Source organism: Scyliorhinus torazame, chromosome 10 (genome assembly GCF_047496885.1).
Source record: "Scyliorhinus torazame isolate Kashiwa2021f chromosome 10, sScyTor2.1, whole genome shotgun sequence".
Taxonomy (NCBI): domain Eukaryota; kingdom Metazoa; phylum Chordata; class Chondrichthyes; order Carcharhiniformes; family Scyliorhinidae; genus Scyliorhinus; species Scyliorhinus torazame.
Window position 1 is genome coordinate 120,167,888 of NC_092716.1, and position 14,963 is coordinate 120,182,850.

The following is a 14,963-nucleotide window of genomic DNA, read 5'->3' on the forward strand; positions in this document are numbered from 1 at the left end:
TTTCCATGAGTGGTCTGTCGACGTCTCCACATTTGTCGACCCCCAACCAGTCCAGCCCTACCATTGTGTCCAGAAGTGTGTTTCCGGCTCTCTGGGGCAACGTTTTTGTCTCCTTGCAGAGAAGATCAGGCAGCTGCAGCTTCCTGAGCTCACTCCCTTTCGGGAGTTGAGGCCTCCCGAGGGTTCCGAGAGTCGGCAGTCTATCATCCATCTACATGTCCTTCACGCTCCGTGCCCCTCTGTCCTCCCTCCATGCACCAAATGTGGCGTCTGTCCTTGTCGGTGTGAACCTATGATTGTTGCAGATGGGGGCTTTTATGGACATCTCGCCATCTTGAAGAGTCATCTGAACTGGTTCGATGTCCTTATTGTGGCCATGACCACCGGGCTCCTGGAATATGTGTGTGGGGGTCCGGATGTGGTGCTGTGGCCATTCGAACCCAGTCCGCCTCCAGTTCCCTCAGCACCTCCTCACTCTCTTTGCATTTGCTGGGCAGTGGGAGAATAAGTGTTTCGGTAGGGCCAGGCCTCCCACTTGTCGCTCTCGCTGTAAGATGGTCTTGCCCGCGATTAGTTTGTCGGTCCTGGTGTAGAAGGATTTGAGGATGGAAGATCGGGAGTGATCTGAATACGAACTGGAACCGAGGCAGCACGTTCATTTTGACCGTCTGTACCTTTCCCGCTTGCAAAAGAGGGAGCGAGTCCTGCCATTGCAAATCCTCTTCACCTGCACCACCCGGCTGTAGAGGTTCCATTTATTTGCTATATAAAACCTTGCTTAGGCCGCATTTGGAGTATTGATGCCGTTCTGGTCACCGCATTATCAGAAGGATGTAGAAGCTTTGGAGAGAGTGCAAAGGAGGTTCACCAAGATGTTGTCTCGAGGGTTTTGGCTATGAGAAGAGGTTGAATAAACTAGGATTGTTTTCACTGGAAAGACGGAGGCTGAGGGGAGACCTGATAGAGGGCTACACAATTATGAGAGGCACAGACAGGGTGGATAGTCACAGGCTGTTTCCAAGGGTGGAAGTGTCAATTACAAGGAGGCACAGGTTCAGGATGAGAGGGGGAACGTTTAACGGAGAAGTACGGGGTAAGTTTTTCCACACAGAGTGGTGGGTGCCTGGAACGCGCTGCCAGAGGATGTGTTGGAAGCAGGCATATTAGCAACATTTAAGAGGCATCTGGATGGATACATGAACAGGAGTTTTTTTTTTTAGTTAGGGCATCACGATTGGCACAGGCTTAGAGGGCCAAAGGGCTTGTTCCTGTGCAGCACTTCTCTTTGTTCTTTGTGGGGCCTCATCCAGGTGTGGGCCACTTGTATCCCCAGGTACTGAACTTGGTTTGGGTCACTTTAAACCGTTGTTCTTCCAGCTCCGCTCCTCCCTCTTGGGGGTTCAGCGGGAAGATTTTGCTCTTTCCCAGGTTGAGTTTGTAACTTGAGAAGGCATCAAACTCCCTGAGCGTGTGCGTCGGTCAGCGTGTGCGTCGGTCAGCGTGTGCGTCGGTCAGCGCGCGCGTCGGTCAGCGTGTGCGTCGGTCAGCGTGTGCGTCGGTCAGCGCGCGCGTCGGTCAGCGTGGGTGTGTGCGCTCGGGTGTCAGGTTTGCTGTGCTGTCTCACCTGTGTTGTAGCTGAGAGCTATTGCTGAGTTTTTCAGTAAAGTTGCTGTACTTATTCCACTGACTGTTTTGTTTCTCCCCCAGGACTGTACCTGTGATGAGTTCTGCCCAGAATGTTCAGTGGAGTTGTCACTCGATGTGAAGTGTAACGAAGATCAGACTCGACATGTCACCTCTCGGGATTTACTATCGAACAATTCCCGGGTTATCCCTGTGAGTGCTGAACACCGATAACTCAACTTATCTCTTTCTATAGTTTGGTGACAGTGGGAGTGTAATCATTCACAGAGTATTCCCAATCTGGCACAATGTGAGGTGGGGGTGGGAGTTGAATTTTCACAGTGCATCACAATCAGATGGTGCTCAACGACGACCCTGTTGGACTGTCAATGGCTATTGGGGGAGGTGGGGTGTAGGCCAAGCCATTCTAACAAGGTCAGGAGGATCCTGACCAGAGGTGGGATTTGGGGTGGTGGTGCAGGGTTGGTCAGAGTGTGTGCACCATGTCCAGTTGGGGGCTGGGAACACCGAGATATATTAAGCTCAGGACCTTTGCTCGGACTACCCGTCTTCCATGGTTGAAATATAAATTTTGAGCCGAATTTGGGCAGAGCTGTGGCTTTGAGCAAGAAACTTGTGAAATATAGAGCAGGGACAGGAATGGATGTTGCAGGTTCCGGGGTTTAGGTGTTTTAGTAAGCTCAGAGAAGGAGGCAAAAGAGGGGGAGGTGTGGCGCTGCTAGTCAAGAGCAGTATTACGGTGGCGGAGAGGATGCTAGATGGGGACTCTTTTTCCGAGGTAGTATGGGCTGAAGTTAGAAACAGGAAAGGAGAGGTCACCCTGTTGGGAGTTTTTTATATAGGCCTCCTAATAGTTCTAGGGATGTAGAGGAAAGGATGGCGAGGATGATTCTGGATATGAGCGAAAGTAACAGGGTAGTTATTATGGGAGACTTTAACTTTCCAAATATTGACTGGAAAAGATATAGTTCGAGTACAATAGATGGGTCGTTTTTTTGTACAGTGTGTGCAGGAGGGTTTCCTGAAACAATATGTTGACAGGCCAACAAGAGGCGAGGCCACGTTGGATTTGGTTTTGGGTAATGAACCAGGCCAGGTGTTGGATTTGGAGGTAGGAGAGCACTTTGGGGACAGTGACCACAATTCGGTGACGTTTACGTTAATGATGGAAAGGGATAAGTATACACCGCAGGGCAAGAGTTATAGCTGGGGGAAGGGCAATTATGATGCTATTAGACGTGACTTGGGGGGGATAAGGTGGAGAAGTAGGCTGCAAGTGTTGGGCACACTGGATAAGTGGGGCTTGTTCAAGGATCAGCTACTGCGTGTTCTTGATAAGTATGTACCGGTCAGACAGGGAGGAAGGCGTCGAGCGCGGGAACCGTGGTTTACCAAGGAATTGGAATCTCTTGTTAAGAGGAAGAAGGAGGCCTATGTGAAGATGAAGTGTGAAGTTTCGGTTGGGGCGCTGGATAGTTACAAGGTAGCGAGGAAGGATCTAAAGAGAGAGCTAAGACGAGCAAGGAGGGGACATGAGAAGTATTTGGCAGGAAGGATCAAGGAAAACCCAAAAGCTTTCTATAGGTATGTCAGGAATAAGCGAATGACTAGGGAAAGAGTAGGACCAGTCAAGGACAGGGATGGGAAATTGTGTGTGGAGTCTGAAGAGATAGGCGTGATACTAAATGAATATTTTTCGTCAGTATTCACTCAGGAAAAAGATAATGTTGTGGAGGAGAATGCTGAGACCCAGGCTAATGGAATAGATGGCATTGAGGTACGTAGGGAAGAGGTGTTGGCAATTCTGGACAGGCTGAAAATAGATAAGTCCCCGGGACCTGATGGGATTTATCCTAGGATTCTCTGGGAGGCCAGGGAAGAGATTGCTGGACCTTTGGCTTTGATTTTTATGTCATCATTGGCTACAGGAATAGTGCCAGAGGACTGGAGGACAGCAAATGTGGTCCCTTTGTTCAAAAAGGGGAGCAGAGACAACCCCGGCAACTATAGACCGGTGAGCCTCACGTCTGTAGTGGGTAAAGGTTTGGAGGGGATTATAAGAGACAAGATTTATAATCATCTAGATAGGAATAATATGATCAGGGATAGTCAGCATGGCTTTGTGAAGGGTAGGTCATGCCTCACAAACCTTATTGAGTTCTTTGAGAAGGTGACTGAACAGGTAGACGAGGGTAGAGCAGTTGATGTGGTGTATATGGATTTCAGCAAAGCGTTTGATAAGGTTCCCCACGGTAGGCTATTGCAAAAAATACGGAGGCTGGGGATTGAGGGTGATTTAGAGATGTGGATCAGAAATTGGCTAGCTGAAAGAAGACAGAGGGTGGTGGTTGATGGGAAATTTTCAGAATGGAGTACAGTCACAAGTGGAGTACCATAAGGATCTGTTCTGGGGCCGTTGCTGTTTGTCATTTTTATCAATGACCTAGAGGAAGGCGCAGAAGGGTGGGTGAGTAAATTTGCAGACGATACTAAAGTCGGTGGTGTTGTCGATAGTGTGGAAGGATGTAGCAGGTTACAGAGGGATATAGATAAGCTGCAGAGCTGGGCTGAGAGGTGGCAAATGGAGTTTAATGTAGAGAAGTGTGAGGTGATTCACTTTGGAAGGAATAACAGGAATGCGGAATATTTGGCTAATGGTAAAGTTCTTGAAAGTGTGGATGAGCAGAGGGATCTAGGTGTCCATGTACATAGATCCCTGAAAGTTGCCACCCAGGTTGATAGGGTTGTGAAGAAGGCCTGTGGAGTGTTGGCCTTTATTGGTAGAGGGATTGAGTTCCGGAGTCGGGAGGTCATGTTGCAGCTGTACAGAACTCTGGTACGGCCGCATTTGGAGTATTGCGTACAGTTCTGGTCACCGCATTATAGGAAGGACGTGGAGGCTTTGGAGCGGGTGCAGAGGAGATTTACCAGGATGTTGCCTGGTATGGAGGGAAAATCTTATGAGGAAAGGCTGATGGACTTGAGGTTGTTTTCGTTGGAGAGAAGAAGGTTAAGAGGAGACTTAATAGAGGCATACAAAATGATCAGGGGGTTGGATAGGGTGGACAGTGAGAGCCTTCTCCCGCGGATGGATATGGCTGGCACGAGGGGACATAACTTTAAACTGAGGGGTAATAGATATAGGACCGAGGTCAGAGGTAGGTTCTTTACGCAAAGAGTAGTGAGGCCGTGGAATGCCCTACCTGCTACAGTAGTGAACTCGCCAACATTGAGGACATTTAAAAGTTTATTGGATAAACATATGGATGATAATGGCATAGTGTAGGTTAGATGGCTTTTGTTTCGGTGCAACATCGTGGGCCGAAGGGCCTGTACTGCACTGTATTGTTCTATGTTCTATATCTCAACCTGGATAGTCAAGGCTCCAGAGTGACAGCTGATTGGTATAGTCGTTTCAAAGAAAGAACAAAGAAAAGTACAGCACAGGAACAGGCCCTTAGGCCCTCCAAGCCTGTGTCAATTATGATGCTCTAACTTAAAAAAACCTTCTGCCCTCACTCAGTCCGTATCCCTCTATTTCCTCCCTATTCATGTATCCATCCAGATGCCTTTTAAATGTTGCTAATATGCCTGCTTCCACCACATCCTCTGGCAGCGCGTTCCAGGCACCCACCACTCTCTGTGTGAAAATCTTCCCCCTCTCACCCTGAACCTGTGCCCCCTTGTAATTGACCTTCCACCCTTGGAAAGAGCCTCTGACTATCCACCCTGTCTATGCCTCTCATAATGGTGTAGACCTCTATCGGGTTGGTGCCGTTCAGGTCAGTTGGTGTCACAGTTGGAATGGAAGCTGCCTTTATAAAGGTGCCACACTGTCAACTCCCTTCCCACAGGAGGAATAACAGTTACAAACTCAATACTTTCCTTTTCATTCAACCAGGTCACATCTCGTAGCCGAGACAATGATCCCAATGATTATGTGGAACAAGATGGTGAGTTTGTTCTGGGTTATTATGGGCTGGGGAATGTGTTACTGATATAATGAAGATCGACAGTGTGTGACTTGTGGCTCTTTCGATTCTCTGCATGTTTAAATTGGATGTGAGCCTCACTGCACAGGAGGAGGCCGATTGTCCCATTCTACTTGTTCTGACGTTTTGAAAGAGCAGTCACGCTCACTGTGTGGAGTTTGCACATTCTCCCCATGTTCACATGGATTTCCGTCGGGTATTCCGATTTCCTCCCACATGTTCAGGTCAGGTGGATTGGCCATTCTAAATTGCCCCTTAGTGTCTCACGATCCCAGAGCAGACCCCAATAGTGACTAGGATACTGGACAGAAACCCCAATATTTTATCTTAATTTTGTAAGACTATGAGGAAAGGATACCTCACTCCAGGATTGATTTTACACAAAATAAGGTATGATATATTAAAACGAACTTTATTACTAACACAGTATTAAAATATCTTTAACATCACACAAGAAAATAACTGACAATTACCCCTTTAACAATGCTACTCAACACAGTGAATAAAATAACCATTAATTATATCTGTACAACAACAAAAAATACCACCTCGGCTCTCAATCCACTTTAACTACCATTAACACATAGGATTACCAGCATTACAGAGATGTTCTTTGAGAAGGAGAGATCTTGTGCCACTGCTTTAAAGAAAAGACCTGAACCCTGTCAGAACCATGCAGAAACTCTGGCTGTTTTTGAGCAGCAACTGCTTCTGCTCAATCAGACAAATCTGAGCTGCTTGGAAAGACCGTTAATCTGTCTACAGGCATAACTTTAGCTGAACTGCAGAGAGAGCAAAATGTTTGACTTCTGCTCACATCACCATCTAACTGTCAACTGAACCTGCTTTTCTGTTAAGTGCCAGATATATTACCTCCACCCAGTAACATCACCATACTAAACTGAAATCTAATTAACTCCGCAGGAAATCCCCTTAATCCGAACAAAACTACATTAGCCCTGATTGCACCCCGGCCCTCAAAATCTTTGTTGACTTTCAAACTAGGATTTCTTTTAAAACATGATTGCAGCAGTCACACACTATAACCCAGGTCTTTCGTAGAATCATAGAGTTTACAGTGCAGAAGGAGGCTATTTGGCCCGTCGGGTCTCCACAGGCCCTTGGAAAGAGCTTTCCACCTAAACCCATGCCCACACCCTCACCCAGTAACCCCACTTAACATTTTTGGACACTAAGGGCAATTTATCATGGCCAATCCACCTAACCTGCACATCTTTGGATTGTGGGAGGAAACCGCAGCACCCGGAGGAAACCCACGCAGTCACGGGGAGAACATGCAGACTTCGCACAGACAGTGACCCAAGCCGGGAATCGAATCTGGGACCCTGGAGCTGTGAAGCAACTGTGCTAACCACTGTGCTACCATGCTGCCCTTTAACCCATACCGCAACAAAAATCTGTAATACAATATATCTGAAATTCCTGCATTCATTGCACTGTCTAAAGATGTGCAGGTTGGGCAGGGTTATGTGGATAGGGCGGGGGAGTGGGCCTGGTAGGGTGCTCTTTCAGAGGGTTGGTGTAAACCCAAAGGGCCGATTGGCCTCCTGCACCATAGGGATTCTATATTTTTGTCTGTGATTCTGTCAGTTCTTCCTCCTCAAATACCTGTCAACTCCCCTCAATTCTGATTGGCCAAAGTGTTGCTCCTGGGTAATTCAAAAAGGGTACAAGGCTTGAACAGATTCTGTTTGTTTACAGAAAATGGGTACCTGCCAATAAGTTAACTTGCCAACCAATCCGTAGCCTTTTCCCCTGTAGTATAAATGGTTGTGATAGTTTGAAATTTGGTATTCTTGTATTTGTCTGATGAGTTCCAGACAAAAAGCTTCAACAACATGTCTCTTTGCAGTAAAAACAAGTAATTCTTCATTGTTTGACCTCTGTTTTAATGTGAACTGCCTTAACCTTTCCAATCTCTCCTCATAACAAAAATCCCTAATTCCTGTGCGGAGGCAGTGGTGTAGTGGTATCGTCACTGGTCTAGTAATGCAGAGACCCAGGGTAATGCTCTGGGGACCTAGGTTCAAATCCCACCATAGCAGATGGTGAAATTTGTATTCAATAAAAATCTGGAATTAAAAGTCTAATGATAGCCATGAAGCCATTGTCGATTGTTGTAAAAAAAAATCTGGTTCACTACCATCCTTTAAGGAAAGAAATCTGCCTACATGTGACCCATGCAATTGCAAGCCATGCAATTCATAGTCATACTGCTCTTGACTAGCAGCGCCACACCTGTGATGGGAAATAAATCCTGTTAGCAGAGTGCTAAAAGAGATGGCTAGGGAAATTGCAAATGCACTAGTGATAATTTACCAAAATTCACTAGACTCTGCGGTGGTCCCGGCAAACGTGACACCACTGTTTAAAAAAGGAGGTAGGCAGAAAGCGGGTAAGAGGCCAGTGAGCTTAACTTCGGTAGTAGTGAAGATGCTGGAATCTATCATCAAGGAAGAAATAGCGAGGCACCTGGATGGAAATTGTCCCATTGGGCAGACGCAGCATGGGTTCATAAAGGGCAGGTCGTTTAGTGGAATTTTTTGAGGACATTACCAGTGTGGTAGATAACGGGAAGCCAATGGATGTGGTATATCTGGATTTCCAGAAAGACTTTGACAAGGTGCCACACAAAAGGTTGCTGCATAAGATAAAGATGCATGGCATTAAGGGTAAAGTAGTAGCATGGATAGAGGATTGGTTAATTAATAGAAAGCAAAGAGTGGGGATTAATGGGTGTTTCTCTGGTTGGCAATCAGTAGCTAGTGGTGTCCCTCAGGGATCAGTGTTGGGCCCACAATTGTTCACAATTTACATTGATGATTTGTAGTTGGGGACCAAAGGCAGTTTGCAGACGACACTAAGATGAGTGGTAAAGCAAAAAGTGCAGAGGATTGTAGTTTTAGGGTAAGGGAGAATGAGAGTATAGAGGTCAGGAGCACAGATTTGACGTCGCAGGAGGGGGCCAGTGTTCAGGTAGGTGGTTTGAAGTGTGTCTACTTCAATGCCAGGAGTATACGAAATAAGGTAGGGGAACTGGCAGCATGGGTTGGTACCTGGGACTTCGATGTTGTGGCCATTTCGGAGACATGTATAGAGCAGGGACAGGAATGGATGTTGCAGGTTCCGGGGTTTAGGTGTTTTAGTAAGCTCAGAGAAGGAGGCAAAAGAGGGGGAGGTGTGGCGCTGCTAGTCAAGAGCAGTATTACAGTGGCGGAGAGGATGCTAGATGGGGGACTCATCTTCCGAGTTGTATGAGCTGAGGTTAGAAACAGGAAAGGAGAGGTCACCCTGTTGGGAGTTTTCTATAGGCCTCCAAATAGTTCTAGGGATGTAGAGGAAAGGATGGCGAGGATGATCCAGGATAAGAGCGAAAGTAACAGGGTAGTTATTATGGGAGACTTTAACTTTCCAAATATTGACTGGAAAATATATAGTTCGAGTACATTAGATGGGTCATTTTTTGTACAGTGTGTGCAGGAGGGTTTCCTGACACAATATGTTGACAGGCCAACAAGAGGCGAGGCCACGTTGGATTTGGTTTTTGGTAATGAACCAGGCCAGGTGTTGGATTTGGAGGTAGGAGAGCACTTTGGGGACAGTGACCACAATTCGGTGACGTTTTCGTTACTGATGGAAAGGGATAAGTATACACCGCAGGGCAAGAGTTATAGCTGGGGGAAGGGCAATTATGATGCCATTAGACGTGACTTGGGGGGGATAAGGTGGAGAAGTAGGCTGCAAGTGTTGGGCACACTGGATAAGTGGAGCTTGTTCAAGGATCAGCTACTGCGTGTTCTTGATAAGTATGTACCGGTCAGGCAGGGAGGAAGGTGTCGAGCGAGGGAACCGTGGTTTACCAAAGAAGTGGAATCTCTTGTTAAGAGGAAGAAGGAAGCCTATGTGAAGATGAGGTGTGAAGTTTCAGTTGAGGCGATGGATAGTTACAAGGTAGCGAGGAAGGATCTAAAGAGAGAGCTAAGACGAGCAAGGAGGGGACATGAGAAGTATTTGGCAAGTAGGATCAAGGAAAACCCAAAAGCTTTCTATAGGTATATCAGGAATAAGCGAATGACTAGGGAAAGAGTAGGACCAGTCAAGGACAGGGATGGGAAGTTGTGTGTGGAGTCTGAAGAGATAGGCGAGATACTAAATGAATATTTTTCGTCAGTATTCACTCAGGAAAAAGATAATGTTGTGGAGGAGAATGCTGAGACCCAGGCTAATAGAATAGATGGCATTGAGGTACGTAGGGAAGAGGTGTTGGCAATTATGGACAGGCTGAAAATAGATAAGTCCACGGGGCCTGATGGGATTTACCCTAGGATTCTCTGGGAGGCCAGGGAAGAGATAGCTGGACCTTTGGCTTTGATTTTTATGTCATCATTGGCTACAGGAATAGTGCCAGAGGTCTGGAGGATAGCAAATGTGGTCCCTTTGTTCAAAAAGGGGAGCAGAGACAACCCCGGCAACTATAGACCGGTGAGCCTCACGTCTGTAGTGGGTAAAGTCTTGGAGGGGATTATAAGAGACAAGATTTATAATCATCTAGATAGGAATAATATGATCAGGGATAGTCAGCATGGCTTTGTGAAGGGTAGGTCATGCCTCACAAACCTTATCGAGTTCTTTGAGAAGGTGACTGAACAGGTAGACGAGGGTAGAGCAGTTGATGTGGTGTATATGGATTTCAGCAAAGCGTTTGATAAGGTTCCCCACGGTAGGCTATTGCAGAAAATACGGAGGCTGGGGATTGAGGGTGATTTAGAGATGTGGATCAGAAATTGGCTAGCTGAAAGAAGACAGAGGGTGGTGGTTGATGGGAAATGTTCAGAATAGAGTTCAGTTACAAGTGGAGTACCACAAGGATCTGTTCTGGGGCCGTTGCTGTTTGTCATTTTTATCAATGACCTAGAGGAAGGCGCAGAAGGGTGGGTGAGTAAATTTGCAGACGATACTAAAGTCGGTGGTGTTGTCGATAGTGTGGAAGGATGTAGCAGGTTGCAGAGGGATATAGATAAGCTGCAGAGCTGGTCTGAGAGGTGTCAAATGGAGTTTAATGTAGAGAAGTGTGAGGTGATTCACTTTGGAAGGAATAACAGGAATGCGGAATATTTGGCTGATGGTAAAGTTCTTCGAAGTGTGGATGAGCAGAGGGATCTAGGTGTCCATGTACATAGATCCCTGAAAGTTGCCACCCAGGTTGATAGGGTTGTGAAGAAGGCCTTTATTGGTAGAGGGATTGAGTTCCGGAGTCAGGAGGTCATGTTGCAGCTGTACAGAACTCTGGTACGGCCGCATTTGGAGTATTGCGTACAGTTCTGGTCACCGCATTATAGGAAGGACGTGGAGGCTTTGGAGCGTGTGCAGAGGAGATTTACCAGGATGTTGCCTGGTATGGAGGGAAAATCTTATGAGGAAAGGCTGATGGACTTGAGGTTGTTTTCGTTGGAGAGAAGAAGGTTAAGAGGAGACTTAATAGAGGCATACAAAATGATCAGGGGGTTAGATAGGGTGGACAGTGAGAGCCTTCTCCCGCGGATGGAAATGGCTGGCACGAGGGGACATAGCTTTAAACTGAGGGGTAATAGATATAGGACAGAGGTCAGAGGTAGGTTCTTTACTCCGAGAGTAGTAAGAGCGTGGAATGCCCTGCCTGCAACAGTAGTGAACTCGCCAACATTGAGGGCATTTAAAAGTTTATTGGATAAACATATGGATGAAAATGGCATAGTGTAGGTTAGATGGCTTTTGTTTTGGTGCAACATCGTGGGCCGAAGGGCCTGTACTGCGCTGTATCGTTCTATGTTCTATACCGGAAGTCTGCAGAGGGATTTGGATAGGTTAAGTGAATGGGCTAGGGTCTGGCAGATGGAATACACTATTGACAAATGTGAGGTTATCCATTTTTGTAGGAATAACAGCAAAAGGGATTATTATTTAAATGATAAAATATTAAAACATGCTGCTGTGCAGAGAGACCTGGGTGTGCTAGTGCATGAGTCACAAAAAGTTGGTTTACAGGTGCAACAGGTGACTAAGAAGGCAAATGGAGTTTTGTCCTTCATTGACAGAGGGATGGAGTTTAAGACTCGGGAGGTTTTGCTGCAATTGTATAAGGCGTTAGTGAGGCCACACCTGAAGTATTGTGTTAAGTTTTGGTCTCCTTACCTGAGAAAGGACGTACTGGCGCTGGAGGGTGTGTAGAGGAGATTCACTAGGTTAATCCCAGAGCTGAAGGGGTTGGATTGCGAGGAGAGGTTGAGTAGACTGGGACTGTACTCGTTATAATTTAGAAGGATGAGGGGGGATCTTATAGAAACATAAAATTATGAAGGGAATAGATAGGATAGATGCAGGGAGGTTGTTTCCACTGGCGGGTGAAAGCAGAACTAGGGGGCATAGCCTCAAAATAAGGGGAAGTAGATTTAGGACTGAGTTTAGGAGGAACTTCTTCACCCAAAGGGTTGTGAATCTATGGAATTCCTTCCCCAGTGAAGCAGAATAGGCTCCTTCATTAAATGTTTTCAAGATAAAGATAGATAGTTTTTTGAAGAATGATGGGTTATGTTGTTCGAGCCAGAAAGGGCAGCTGAGTCCACAAAAGATCAGCCATGATCTCATTGAATGGCGGAGCAGGCTCGAGGGGCCAGATGGCCTACTCCTGCTCCTAGTCCTTATGTTCTTAGCACCTGGGTTAAACCACCCCTCACAACGGTTAGCATAGAAAATAGGAGGAGGCTATTCGAGCCTGCTCCACCATTCATTATGATCATGGCTGATCATCCAACTCAATAACCCGATTCCACCTTCCTCCTCCTCACCCCCCCCCCCCCCAACCCCCATATCCATTGAACCCCTTTGCCCCAAGTACTAAATCTAACTGCTTCTTGAAAACATAAAATGTTTTGGCCTCATCTACGTCCTGTGAATTCCACAGGCTCACCGATCTCTGGGTGAAGAAATTTCTCATCTCTGTCCTAAGTCTAGCCTCAGACTGTAACCCCTGGTTCTGGACACACCCAGTATCAGAAAAGTCCTACATCTACCCTGTCTAGTCCTGTTAAGAGTTTTATAAGTTTCTATGAGATCCCTCCTCATCTTAACTCCACCGAATACAATCCTAACCAAATCAATCTCTCCTCATACGTCAGCCCTACCATGCGAGGAATCAGTCTGGTAAACCTTCTCTGCAGTCCCTCTAGAGTAAGAACATCCTTCCTTTGATAAAGAGGCCATAACTGCACACAGTATTCCAGATGTTCCCTCACCAAGGCCCTGTATGATTGTGATTGCAGCAAGACATTCCTGGTCCTGTGCTCGAATCATCTTGCTGTCAAGGCCAACATATCATTAGCCTTCTTTACCGCCTGCTGTACCTGCATGCTTACCTTCAGTGACTGGTGTACGAGGACACCCAGGTCTTGTTGCACATTCCCATTTCCCAATCTATAGCCACTCAGATAATCTGCGTTCCTTTTTTGCTACCAAAATGGATAACCTCACATTTATCCGCATTATACTGCAGCTGCCATGCATTTGTCCACTCATTCAACTTAGAACCATAGAGAAGTTACAGCACCGAAGGACATTCGGCCCATCTTCTCCATGTCAGCCCGTGGACACCCAGGTGCCCTTTCTAATTCCACCTTCCTGTACCCGGTCCTTAGCCCTGTCACTTAGAGCACTTAAGGTGCTTCTTTTATTCATGATGTGGAGGTGCCGACGTTGGACTGGAGTGTGTACAGTAAGAAGTCTTACAACACCAGGTTAAAGTCCAACAGGTTTGTTTTGAATCACTAGCTTTCGGAGCGCTGCTCCTCCATCAGGGGCACTCACCTGATGAAGGAGCAGTGCTCTGAAAGCTAGTGATTCGAAACAAGCCTGTTGGACTTTAACCTGGTGTTGTAAGTCTTTATTTGTTCGTTCTTGGGATGTGGGTGTCGCTGACAAGGTCAGCATTTGTTGCCCATCCCTAATTGCCCTTGAACTGAGTTGCTTGCTCAGTGTGGAGCCACATGTAGGCCAGACCAGGTAAGGATGGCAGATTTCCTTCCCTAAAGGACATTACTGAACCAGATGGGTTTTTACAACAATCGACAATGGTTTCATGAACATAGAACATAGAACAATACAGCGCAGTACAGGCCCTTCGGCCCACGATGTTGCACCGAAACAAAAGCCATCTAACCTACACTATGCCATTATCATCCATATGTTTATCCAATAAACTTTTAAATGCCCTCAATGTTGGCGAGTTCACTACTGTAGCAGGTAGGGCATTCCACGGCCTCACTACTCTTTGCGTAAAGAACCTACCTCTGACCTTGGTCCAATATCTATTACCCCTCAGTTTAAAGTTATGTCCCCTCGTGCCAGCCATATCCATCCGCGGGAGAAGGCTCTCACTGTCCACCCTATCCAACCCCCTGATCATTTTGTATGCCTCTATTAAAGTCTCCTCTTAACCTTCTTCTCTCCAACGAAAACAACCTCAAGTCCATCAGCCTTTCCTCATAAGATTTTCCCTCCATACCAGGCAACATCCTGGTAAATCTCCTCTGCACCCGCTCCAAAGCCTCCACGTCCTTCCTATAATGCGGTGACCAGAACTGTACGCAATACTCCAAATGCGGCCGTACCAGAGTTCTGTACAGCTGCAACATGACCTCCCGACTCCGGAACTCAATCCCTCTACCAATAAAGGCCAACACTCCATAGGCCTTCTTCACAACCCTATCAACCTGGGTGGCAACTTTCAGGGATCTATGTACATGGACACCTAGATCCCTCTGCTCATCCACACTTTCAAGAACTTTACCATTAGCCAAATATTCCGCATTCCTGTTATTCCTTCCAAAGGGAATCACCTCACACTTCTCTACATTAAACTCCATTTGCCACCTCTCAGCCCAGCTCTGCAGCTTATCCATATCCCTCTGTAACCTGCTACATCCTTCCACACTATCGACAACACCACCGACTTTAGTATCGTCTGCAAATTTACTCACCCACCCTTCTGCGCCTTCCTCTAGGTCATTGATAAAAATGACAAACAGCAACGGCCCCAGAACAGATCCTTGTGGTACTCCACTTGTGACTGTACTCCATTCTGAACATTTCCCATCAACCACCACCCTCTGTCTTCTTTCAGCTAGCCAATGTCTGATCCACATCTCTAAATCACCCTCAATCCCCAGCCTCCGTATTTTTTGCAATAGCCTACTGTGGGGAACCTTATCAAACGCTTTGCTGAAATCCATATACACCACATCAACTGCTCTACCCTCGTCTACCTGTTCAGTC

The 14,963-nt window shown here is 46.6% G+C and overlaps 1 protein-coding gene across 2 annotated transcripts in view; it reads left to right on the forward strand.

Annotated features, from left to right (window-relative positions):
- polr2c (RNA polymerase II subunit C) overlaps positions 1 to 14,963 on the forward strand; it is a 51,312-nt gene that overhangs the window by 26,416 nt on the left and 9,933 nt on the right. For both annotated transcript variants that reach the window (XM_072518681.1, XM_072518682.1), the window contains 2 exons: positions 1,708 to 1,836; positions 5,546 to 5,597. In XM_072518681.1, the coding sequence (XP_072374782.1) occupies positions 1,708 to 1,836; positions 5,546 to 5,597 (181 nt within the window). The remainder of the gene's footprint in view (positions 1 to 1,707; positions 1,837 to 5,545; positions 5,598 to 14,963) is intronic.